Source organism: Ambystoma mexicanum, chromosome 7p (assembly GCF_040938575.1).
Source record: "Ambystoma mexicanum isolate Mex_15411 chromosome 7p, UKY_AmexF1_1, whole genome shotgun sequence".
In the NCBI taxonomy this organism is placed as follows: Eukaryota; Metazoa; Chordata; class Amphibia; order Caudata; family Ambystomatidae; genus Ambystoma; species Ambystoma mexicanum.
This window is the reverse complement of record NC_090939.1, coordinates 820,452,115-820,464,773: the sequence shown is the minus strand read 5'-3', so window position 1 is coordinate 820,464,773 and position 12,659 is coordinate 820,452,115. Positions and strand designations below refer to the sequence as shown.

At 47.5% G+C, this 12,659-nt stretch overlaps 1 protein-coding gene across 5 annotated transcripts in view; it reads right to left on the bottom strand.

Moving 5' to 3' along the window:
• The window catches only part of ASMTL (acetylserotonin O-methyltransferase like), an 816,255-nt gene that overhangs the window by 351,466 nt on the left and 452,130 nt on the right, over window positions 1-12,659 (bottom strand). For all 5 annotated transcript variants that reach the window (XM_069636974.1, XM_069636973.1, XM_069636975.1 and 2 more), the window contains one exon: window positions 993-1,422. In XM_069636974.1, coding sequence (XP_069493075.1) covers window positions 993-1,422 — 430 coding nt within the window. The remainder of the gene's footprint in view (window positions 1-992; window positions 1,423-12,659) is intronic.

The following is a 12,659-nucleotide window of genomic DNA, read 5'->3' as shown; positions in this document are numbered from 1 at the left end:
CCGATCTTGTAGCGTCTTTGGACAAAAAAGTTGTCAGGACTTGCAGGATCGCTTGTCGTGATCACGAGGCAGACACTTGCTACACTTTCGATGAGTGTCTTTCCACGGGTACTTTCCGTTACAAGACGGACAGAACTTAAAGGGAGTCCTCTCCAATGTAGAGGTAAAAGGCGGCAGCCAGAAAAGAAAGGAAAAGGGAGGGGAAAAGAAAATACATTCTTAAAGAATCGAACCCTGGAGCCCCGGTCTCCCTACTGTATAGGCCTGGCCGGAGGGCCGAGACAACGCGGTCGAAAGCATGGACCGAAGCACCATTCGCGAAAGTCGTAGAAGTCCACAGCAGTCGCCGAAGAAGAAGGTCGAAGACTAAGACGACCCAACAGTCGTGGGACAAAGTAGTTATACGTTTTGCAATAATTCTCTTTCGAGCTACGCATATTGCGACCAGCTAGCTGGGCGGAAAAAAACAATCAGAGGGATCTCGACGCGGGAGGGATTTTGGGTACACTACACGTCACGTTAGGGATAGAGTTACGAGCACGCCCATGGCGACGTCCCCCTTTCAATCCTCGAAAGAAAGATGCAAAACTCTGCGATTACCACTAGATGTCGGACTATATGCTAAGCATGTGATTCTAAACAGATTAACAAGCATCATAAATAATATTACAGTAGTAAGAAGTCCCTCCTGCGAGTTCAATCCAAATATAGTAATGCGTTTTTGTCATCGTGATAATTTGGACACGAAATGGGATTAATACGCTTTCTTAGAAAGTTACCTGTGATTGCAAAAGTCGTTCATGTTCTGAAATTTGCTACCACCTCTTAAAGGTCACCAAGTATGACTGAAACATGGACAAAATATACAGCATGAACTTTTATTCCCAAACCTGCTCGAGAGTTTGAACCCATACATTTCGAAATCAAATAAGGGTGTTCACAAAGTTGTGGGAGGACTGTAGGGAGAATGATTTAGTTCAATGAAGAATTACCTTTGATGCTCTGAAGCCATCTAGAAGGTTCATGAATGTAGCTGGAAACTCTGCAGGTGTATCTACAACTCCATTCTGACTGGCAGTTGGCATGCAGGAGCAGGTCTGTGAGCCAGCATCCCCATTTCCTCTGGAATTATTGACTAATGAAGGGAGAGCTCCATTCACATCCAGTTCCTTGATAACTTGAAGTTCTGCCTTGTTTGGGATGTCATTCTCAAGGTCACTCAAGTTCTCAAATGTCTCTACATAAGGAATGGAGTCGTGCTTGATACGTTGGATGGTGCTCTTAGACGGAGGATAGTATAGTTCTGCTAACTTTTTGCAGAAGTGATTGAGAGGAAATCCAACCACATTCAGGAAATCTCCATTGACAGATTCAACCAACATTCCACCAAGCGCCTGTATTCCATAGCCACCTGCCTTGTCCCTGTGAATACAATACACATGTTATCAATTATCACAACAGCTGAAAAGAAAACAAATCAGAAAGAAAATGCAACACTTCTATGGAATGAAAAACCATAATTTTCGAAAAGGGCAGCACAATTTCTTGCTACTGAAATTTGGTTTAGAAGAAGAACATGCATTTTTCTAATATTTAAATCTGTAGGGGCTGTGTTAGGCAGCGTTTGTATGCAGTACCGTCTGGGACCACGACACACAACTACGACTACAGGTTTAGGCAACCCAACCTTTGGTATAAGCTTGTACTACACGGCGGCAAAATGGCTGCTCTTCCATGAGCTCCTGAGCCACTCCAGGCCAAATCAGGTAGAAATCCTTTAAAATGGTCTGGATCCACCTACAAAGCATGTGGGACATAAAATAAGAAATTCCGCCTGCAGCGTTCAAGTTCCAACCCAGTTCGAGGTGTTTTGCTCAAGTTATGCTGTTCCAAACAGCTGAGTGGGTCCGCCGAATCTAACTGAGGCGCGGGAGGAGGAGCCTGGCCGCGAGAGAGTCGGCACCAGGGCCGCTTGACTCCACTACCGGGGACACAGCATGCCGAATGGTCGCGGGCACTCCGTGCACATGTAGAGCGCCCGCTGATCCAACAGAGCCACCCGCTGCAGGGAGGCAGGAACTGCTGCTCCCCCGGGCGAAGTACGACCACTCGGCAGCGGTAAGGAGAGGGGGGGGCCGTGACGGAGGGCGCGTATCATCTAAGCACATATCTCCCGCTTGTTGGAGATTCATTGTCTGCCGCCCCCACGCTCTGCCACACGCCCTCCCCCCACCCCCGGACATTGAATTGGACAAATCACACAGTCTGCCAAACTGCACGCGCGGTGTGGCGCGAGGGGCTCCTGAGGGCTCGGGACTCTGCACAACTGAGATATTAGCATATAAGCTCTGAGACCGCGTGTGGGTGCTGCTGCAGGGGCCCTGATATCTCTGTGCAAGTGCACACTGGACAACATCCCCACACTAGAATCCAAAATACGATTCGAGGCACTAAGGTCAACCATGCAATTAAACTGTGATAATTCCCTGCCAGAAACAGCGCAGTGACCGGGAACATTTCAACGACACCTCCCACCAGGAGGTCCGTGGGACCCCCCTTGGGGGAACTCAGGCCCACAAAAGAGAGGCGCCTCAAAACCAGGGCAGAGCGGCACTCCAGAAACCAAATAGTGAACGCAAATAACATACGCAGCATACAACTAACTGCCCAGAGGATTGTGCTGGATACCCCTACAGGAACTGGCGCCATCTACTCAAAAACCGTACACTTGCCACCACATAAGAGGAGTAAGGAACCCTGACACGGCCCGCTGCCGTAACACCCGTTTAGTTACATCTTTAAGACAGTCCCCACAGAAGGAGGCACCTGAACTCTCTGGGGCACAATACATCAAACCCTGGACTATTTGGGCTTGAACACTCAAAAAACCTTAGCTAAATTAGTATACTGCGCGCCCCATAGAAACTTGGGTGAGACTCCGGAGTGGCACAATGACAACAGACGTGTTGAAGGCCACAGTAGAAGTCATACCACTCTAAATTATAGCGCAACAGAGAGTGCAAAACAACCACAGATAGGGGGAATACTACCCTTATGCAGCTGGGACAGCAGCAGCCGTAGTTCCTTTGTGGGAGGTGAGGACAAACAAGGGTCGCTAACGCCACCAACACAACACGCACGACGAGCAACACAGAGGATACGCTGGAAGCGCTAAAAACAGTGACAACGATGGCGAAAGAACTGGGGCTGGTCAAAATAAAATGTGAAGATTTGGAAGCTAGATCCAGACGCAACAACATATACATATTTGGTATGCCAGAGGAAGCATTGAAGGGACCCATGGAACAAGCAGTGGAGAAATTGCTGCGGGACCTGCTGGGAGATCTGGGCTGGTCACCCATGTTCATAGTCTAGCATACTCACAGATCACTGGCACCGAAACCCAAGCCTGGAGCCTTCCCAAGAACCATTATCGCACGCATGATGAATTACAGGGACAGAGACTTGGTGCTGAGAGCGGCCAGAGAAAAACAGGAATTAAGATGGGAGGCCAACACTATACGCATATTCCCTGATTACACCCTGGCAGTTTAGCAGGAAAGACCATCATTCACAGGGGTTACGTGAGCGTAACATTAACTATGCAATGCTTTACCCGGCCAGACTGAGGCTACAGTATCAAAACAAAACCTACTTCTTCACATTCCCGGAGGAAGCGGCGAGCTTCATTGAAGCTAACATTTCACTACCAACACGCCAACCAACGAACGGGGATGACAACTAAAACCTTGAGGAGCTCATTGCTACATAACATGATGAGACAACAATGAAGAGGGGGCGAAGATACCCCCATGCGAGAGCAGTTATAATACCAACAAAAGCTGCATCAAATATTGAGTATGCTCCCACCGTTCAGTATGGGATTGAGTAACAGCAAGTAGGGCCGGCCGTGAGGGTCACGAATACTGGGCGTCCAGCCTGGATTCCCGCAGCAAAACCCCCTGTTGCAGGTGCACATCTAAGACATGGCAGGGAAAGGGGATGGGCGGATCGCCATAGTTAAAGTTTGGGTAACTATGAGGGAGGGGGTGGGACATGGTGTAAGCTTGTTGGGGAACCAGTTGGGGAAGGAGGGAGTAACAGTTAAAAGCACAGAGTCAATGCTAAAGCATACAGACACACGCACGGCGGGGGAGGAACATGTCACTTCACCGAATGAGATCACAAGATGATGGCTAATATACACAAAGAGAATATCACCATGATGAGCTGGAATGTCCGTGGGCTGGGATCTCCAATAAAAAGAAGGAAAATGATGGCATACATTACTAGGCTTGGCCCTAAAATAGTGTTCCTACAGGAAACACACTTACTACAACATAAAGCTGAAAAGTTGGCCCCTACTTGGGGTAAGCACCACTATTACACATCATATTCAAGTCGCGCTAGGGGAGCAGCGACCCTGATACATTGCTCCATACCCTTCACGTGCCTCCATTCAGAAAGCGACCTGCCGGGCAGGTATGTCTTGGTTCATGGCAACCTCCATGATAGAGAGATGATATTGCTAATAGTTTATGGCCCAAACGTAGACGATCTTGAATTTTACTCCACACTGTTCGGGAAATTAGCAAAATTTCACACGGCCCAACTGTTGTGTGGGGGGGGGGATATAAATACCATACTCGATAGTCATCTTACCACACATCAGGTCAGTCTAGGGCACTCACAAAGGCGGCCCAAAGGATACTTACCCATATGGCCGATCTTGGAATCAGGAACGTGTGGCGCTCGCTAAACGGCGCCAAACGCCTGTACACATTGTACTCCTTGGTGCATGGTATGCACTCAAGGATAGACATATGGCTACTGTCTCACGAGGCACTTGGCTGGATAACAGACACACACATCTATCCGAGGACATACTCAGAACATTCACCCATTCACATAACACTGCAAATCCCAGAGATTAAAATACACAGACCTCCATGGAGGTTCAAAGCGGCGGCACTGCAAGACCAGGTTTACAAGTCAACATTATCACAACATATTGAAGAAAACTTTGAGATGAATGAGTGTTCGGTGTCCAGCCAATCGGTGCTATGGCAGGCATTCAAGGTATGCACTAGAGGCATAGCAATGTCAACCGAATTTGGAGTACTGCGCGATATCCGTAGCACGACGGGAGAAAGACATTGCCCAAAGACAACAACAGTACACACAAGCGCCGTTCACTCTATTGAGCCTAGACATCAAAACCAAGATAGATTAATTTAGAGAGGCTGCAGAACGCGAGATTCACTACTTCGATAGGCCAGCTGCTGCGTGCCAATATGGGGAACAAGAGCGCCCGGGTAGACTATTGGCTAGGATGGAACGTGGGGAACGAGGGCCAACGGGTATTGCATGTATAACAAGGACTGACGGGTCTGTGACCACAGACCAATTGGAGATTGAGGGGGCATTCTTTGACTTTTATAAAGTTCTCTACTCACCACAGAGCACTGCCATGGAGCAGGAGATAGACCAATAATTAGCCCAGATACCAACGACACTTCTATCTGATGCTACTAGGGAGACCCTGGAATCTACGATTACTGAAGCCGAGATAATTGAAGCCATAAAATCACTGCCCAATGGGAAAGCCCCCGGCTCTGATGGCCTTGGCACAGAATTCTATAAAGAGTTTGCACCACTCCTTGTCCCCAAACTACACGCCGTTTGGGCCGAAGCCCTGGAAAAAGGGGAGCTACCGGAAACCACCAGAGAAGTGGTAATCAGTCTACTGCTTAAACAAGGGAAGCCCCCCGAAGACTGACTCCAACGCCCATTATCATTAATAAATACAGATGCTAAGATCTTTGCAAAGATCCTGACCACGCGATTAACGCCACTAATGGCGCATATGGTCCATGAAGACCAAGCAGGATTTATAACGGGCAGATCCATGGCTATGAATATAAGACGCTACCACAAAATTCTATCAGCAATACCCCAAGAATCACAAGCAGTGGCAGTCTCATTGGACATGCAAAAGGCCTTTGATACAGTATATTGGCCCTTGGCTCTTCCTGTTCAGGGTCTTACACAATTACAGGTTTGGCCCTAACTTTGTTAAATGGATCAGAGTTCTCTATACAAGCCCCTATGCCAGGATAAGTATAAACAGCACACTTTCAGAATTACTGGAACTACTAGGGGACACCCGCCAAGGCTGTCCACTATCCCCTCTACTGTTTGCTCTGGTGATTGAACCCCTAGCAGATATACTTAGGGCTCGATATAGCAAATATGGAATATCACGTATGGGGAAATTAGAGAGCATTACACTATACGTTGACGATATCTTGCTATACTTAAAAAACCCCGGACACACCCTGGGTAGGGTCCGGTCAGTGGTCAAAACATTCGGCGAGTACTCTGGCCCGAAATTAAACTCGTCCAAATCAGAGGTTTTTCACCTCACAGATGCAACAATACAACCAATTGATTTACATGGCCTTATCTGCAACCCGGTACATATCAAATATTTGGGGGTGCACGTGGCCAGGACAGCACAGCTTACCCGCGCACTGAATAATAACGCCCTTGCAGACGCCTTATGCATCAAAATGTCCCGTTGGAGCGCCCTGCCACTATCACTGATGGGGCGAATCGCTCTTGTAAAAATGATAATTCTACCCAAACTTTTCTACTTATTTGCCACCCTACCGGTATGGCCGGGGAGGGCATTGTTCGCAGAAATGTGGTGCGCATGCTCCGCATTGGTGTGGGGCCGTCACTCCAGGTTGAGATGGAGGATCCTCACAGATCAGTACCCGCAAGGTGGCCTAACGGCTCCAGATTTCGAGATTTACTATTTGGCAGCACAGGCACAATATGCAGCACAATGGGCATCAGATTTCTGTGATCCCAAGGAAATAACGAGTGAGGGCCCAGTCCCAAAGGCAGCCATACTACTCCATGAGACGACAACATCACGCCCCAAACACTACAACACTATTAACCCCACACTGGTCATGACCACAGCCGGGGCGAATATAATTGACATACACGGCACAGGCACAGGCACATTGCATCACCCAAGCATGCCAATTTGGGGTGCCCATTACATACCACCCACTATGGATAGAGAAGTAGCAGCACATTGGGGCGCAAAAGGAATCATGCAGTGGGGACAATTATTCCGAGATAAACGTTTTGCCGCCTGGTAAATTCTCAAAGACATTGTGGGAGACACAGCGAAACACAAGCTATACTACATGCGAATAAAGTCTGCCATGGCAAAGACTGCCAGAATTCCTGGCAGAACAAGTGATAAACCTGGGCCTGGGATACATGTTCACTGCTGGGATGGGGAAGAGTATCAGCTTTGACACTTTACAAAAACATTATCCAAACCCGCCCACCAGTGACACAATGCCAGAGAGAAGTGGGAACATGACCTGGGACTAGTGATCACTGATAACCAATGGTCACGAATATGTGCCTTAACCAAATCCATATTGTGCGATGCCAAATACAAACGGATTCACAATAAGGTCGTACATAGACTGCATTATACCCCAGCCAAACTGAAACGTATATATCCCCACCACTGAAGGTTTGTGTCCTAGGTGCGGTTGTGTGACAGTCGACACTCTTCATATGTTCTGGTCTTGCACACATCTAAGGGAATATTGGGCAGAGATCTGCAACGCACTAGATGACATGGCCGACGAGCCTATTGAATGGTCACCGATGATAAGTTTACTGGGGGACACAGGAAAGATGAATCCAATATGGCAGAAATTATTGAACGTGAGGCTACTACTTGCTATGAGAGTGATATTACTAAAATGGAAAAGCAAAAATCCCCCCACTAAGAATGACTGGGACGGCGTCATGACAACGAGGAGATTTACATTGACTCACTACAAGTAGCTACGAGACCAAAAACATTTGGTCCAGATACAAACAGTACCTGGCTGACAAAGCCGAACGTGAAGAAATAACGTGATGTGCAGTGCTCGCTTTCTCCCCTTTCATTTACTATCTTTGTGTTTGATAATGTATAAATTGTGTGTTTGGCATGTTCATGTGACTTGCTGTGCTTGTGTGTTATTATAAATAAAGTTTTTTAAAAAAGCTTGTACTTCACAGTTTTGGTAGCGTGTTGAGCAGCCAGGCTTATCTCAAGAGGGGTAAATGTGAGCAGTAATGGAGTTACACAAAGTTTCACAGTTACAGGTATTCAGATAAACTCTTACATCCAAGGTTTTTTGCATAAACAATTATTAATACATCAGTCAGTTATAAAGCCTTCTTTAGAAGGGAGCAATATCACAGTAAAACACAAATATACTTCAGTACTGTACACTCTAAGTTTCTGAACCAGTCAAGGCCCTTTTGGGATGGCCTACAGACACAAACCTGCACGGCCACAGGCGATTTCAATAGCTAGGTTGCTGGGGACATCAGTACCATACTGTTGGCACTCAGAATACTTTTTAGGAATAAGTAAAAGGGACAGGTTATTAGAAAACAAGAGACCACAAATATTCTTAAGAGGCAAATACTTTCAGATAGCAGTTAGCAAAGTAATTCAATTCAATAGGCTAAGCCAAAATCAATAGGCAAAGGTATTTGTATAGGATGCAAATCTTCAGGTAAGTAAATGGAAAAAAGTCTTTGCACAAGATCTTAGGAGTCTTTGATAAAACGAAGAATCAATTTTAGGGCCACAAGCTGATTAGACTTGTGAGTTGTGGAAGTTACAAGAACTTCTACAGTAAGAGGTAAGCTCTCTTAGACTTATTTCACAGTACCTTAGTAAAGAAGAAAAGATGCAGCTGATGACTTCTGTTCCTGTGCAGCTCTGCAGATCTCACTGTTCCTGGGCCTCAGTCGTGGCGACAAGAGGGAGGAAGTCGGGGGACGCCTGCAGCACTGCACTGGGACTGTCAAAACTGGAAACCGGTAAACCTCCCTTCCAGTGGCTGTTTCGCGTTTCAGCTCCTTGCGGTACAGCAAATAGCAACAATCGCTGTTCCTGGCTGTCAAGGTTGACTTCCTTGGCTTCTGGGGTCCCGCACTCCACTGAGGTGGGGGGGGGGGGGGTCAGACTTGGTCAATCCTGCTTCTTGGGAGTCTGGAGGATCTTCCAAAAGCTTTAGGCCAGCTTAAAAGTAACGCACACAATCTGGTGTTCCTCTCCTTGGTTATTCGGTTTCCAGTAGCACTCTGTGGAAAATCAACCAGCTCCGAGATGGATGTCCAAGTGGCTTACTTTGGAGTTGATTGGTCCCACCAACTCAAGGGGAGAAGTCGTCCTTGCAGGGGCTTCTCTGTCGATGTGAACTTGGCAATTCGGACCTGGAGCAGGGATTCACCAGGCAAACCAACAGTCCAGGAGTTGCAGCAGCCGTCCTCTTCAAGCTCTTCTTCGGTTCCTTCGTCCAGTGGTCGACTCTGCCTTCCAAGCCAAAGGACTTGCCTTTTATTCTGTTCTCTCCCATTCATTCCAGCCTAGCTGTCACTCACCCAGCAGGGTAGCTGTCCTTGCCGGACAGTCAACCAGCCAATCATCACAGAGTGCATTCAGGTCTCCTAGGAGACTAAGCACAGGGAGTTTTGGGCACCTCCCTCACTTCTTGCCTACCCAAGACACTCTGGAGCCAGAGGCGGGTTTCCCTCTGAAACCCCACCAAAGGCGCAATGAACAAAGATCAAACCTCACAGAGAAAAACTCGAGAAGGACTTTTCAACAAAGACCTGGCAAAAAAAGACCACCAGGTACCATTTTAGCAAAGATGGCTGTATGCCATTTTGAAAAAAATGGCTCTCGCTGTTACTTTCCCAGAGCCGTAGACAGTTGCGGTAAATGCAAACCTAGGTAGTTCAAAACGAAACCACTGCCACCAGCCAGTCAATTGAGGAAAGGGTAACATTAACATGCTACATAAGAAGTTAGACCAAGGCGATACCAAGTAACCCCTCCAGCACTCTATTGTAAGATAATGAAGCAAGAGAGTTTAAAACTAGAAGTGACAATGCTAAGTAAAGTCAATTTCACTTTACTGTTCTGGGAAACAGTAGTTAATCCCAGAAAAGGTATTTAAACCTTGGGAACTCTGGAAGACTTCCCTGTGGCACTGCACTAAAGGTTCTGTGTGACACAATTGTAAAAGATGATGCCTATGGAGTTGGTTAGACTCCATAACCAAATGCAACAGTGTATAAAACCACATTGAAATACATGAGTGGGAAAAAGGGTCACACTCTCTCCAGGTTAAAAAAAAATCAAGTCCTCAAAATCCAGCAAAGTTGCTGGGGGTCTCTAAGGTGGAGGGAATTATCACATTTCTGAGAATTCTCCCTAACAGGCTGCTAAACACAGCGGGAATTTAAGAGTTGGTAGGTCCTTAAACGTTAATGTTCGTATTTCAACAGAATGCAGTGCTAAATATGATAGATATGCCAATAAAGACCATACACCACTGCTCTGTCTCAACTAGTATCCAAGGCACAGGTTGCCAGCTTATATGGTTTTGTAGCATAGCCAATAAATGTTGAGGATCCTTGACGATCTTTACTATTTTGGGGGTTTTCTCCCCGACATATTTTTACTTTGTAGGAGTTTCTAGTAAAATGTTTTTGTTCTTTCCAATGGGAGGATTGGTGGAATTTGGGCTAAATTGCTGAAATTGTCATATGGAGGCCTGAGCTATAATCCGTGCTTTAGGACTTGACCATCCAAATTGTTTAATTACTGGCAAATCACTTAATCCCTCTGTACCTTGAATTGCAAATAGGTGCAAGTAAAAAAACGGTATATAGTGCACTTGTGAGCTACATTATCCAACATCACTTCCTCAATAACATACTTCTATCTGCAATTTGATCCCAACCGTGCCCTTCTCACGTTAATTCTGTATGTGCAGGACTAGATGTTTATGTTGGATACTAGCCTGCTGCAATTATAACATGCCTGTACTCTGTAACACGCTCAACTGCTCATTGGAGCTTGCTCCTCCCTGTATAAAATGGCTAGAATTAAACTCTCTCTCTTCATTAGATTACCAAGTGCAAGCGGGCTTAGCCCTAACGGAAGAATGGGTGGGTATGACCTGCATGGAAGGAACAAGTTACTTACCTGTAACTGATGTTCTCCAGCATGGGTCTGGCATGGATTCACATGCTCATGAATATTCCCGTCGTCAGGCCGGGAATCCTCGGTAAAGAAAAAATCAGTATCAGTTTCGTTTCTGATCTGTCTTTCTCAGTAGTAACCAATCACTGGTCTCTGGGTCATACTGCCCCCAGCCAATGACTGCCCTCTCCCTAAGCCCCACCCCCATCACAGCCAACCTCAGATTTGGTAGCACGTGAAGTGGCAGTATGACCAAGTGAAGAGCCGAAGAGGGGTAGGCGGGAGGGTTTGCATGTGAATCCATGCCAGACCTATGCTGGAGAACAACAGTTATAGGCAAGTAACTTGTTTCTTCTCCAGCATGGGGTCTGGCATGGATTCAAATGCTCATGAATATAAGAATACCTAGCAGTATACACATGCACAACAACGGGAGGTGGCAAAAGGCTCAATATCAAGCAATACAACAACTCAACATTAAGCAACTCTTACCTCCTCATCAGGCTCACCTTAGGCGAACAGGTTGCGCAGCACTGCCTGGCCGACTCTGGACTCCTCCCTGGAATCCTGGTCGACGCAGATGTATCTCGTGAAGGTGTGTGTCGACCTCCACGTAGAAGCCCTGCAGATGTCGAGCAGGGGCACACCAGACAGGAACGCCGTAGTAGCAGCGATAGCTCTGGTCGAATGGGCTCTCGGATGGCCTGGTAACGGTCGGTTTGCCAACCGGTGACAGTGCATGAAGCAGCCGGAGAGCCATCTGGAAATGGAAGTCTTTGAGAGAGCCTTCCCTTGATTCACAGGTCCAAAGTTCACAAACATCTGTGATGTCTTCCGAAAACTCTTCGTGCGGTCCACGTAGAACTTCAGCGCTCTAGCCACATCCAGCGAGTGCAGAGTCCTCTCGGCCGGCGGCGAAGGCGACGGGAAGAAAACTGGCAACACCAAGGGCTCGTTGAGGTGGAAGTCCGAAGGCACCTTGGGCATGAAGGAGGGGTGCGTCCCTAGCACCACCCTCGTGTCGTGAAAAGTCAAGTATGGAGGCTTGCAAGACATGGCCTGGATCTCTCCCACTCGTCGTGCAGAGGTGATGGCCACGAGGAATGCTGTCTTCCACGACAGAAACTTCAACGGCACTGAATGCATAGGCTCGAATGGGGCCCCCCATGAGCCTAGTCAGCACCACGTTGAGCTCTCACGCCGGGGCAGGGGCCTTCACCAGCGGGAATGATCGGAACAGTCCTTTCATAAATTCCTTCACCAGTCGATGAGACCACAAGGATGCCCGTACTGTAGTTCTGGTGTACCGTGAGACGGCAGCCAGATGTACCTTGATGGAAGCGTGAGACAGGCCAGCCTTGGCCAAGGACAATAGGTACGGCAATACTTGAGGGGCCGTAATCCGCAGAGGGTTAATCTTCTGTGCACGGTACCAGACAGAGAACCTCTTCCATTTGTGTCCGTAGCACTTGAGAGTTGAGGATGCCCTGGCCTTCGCAAGAACCTCTCTGCAGTCGGCCGGGATGTCGTATCCTCCAAACTCTAGTGCTGCAGGAGCCAGGCCTGC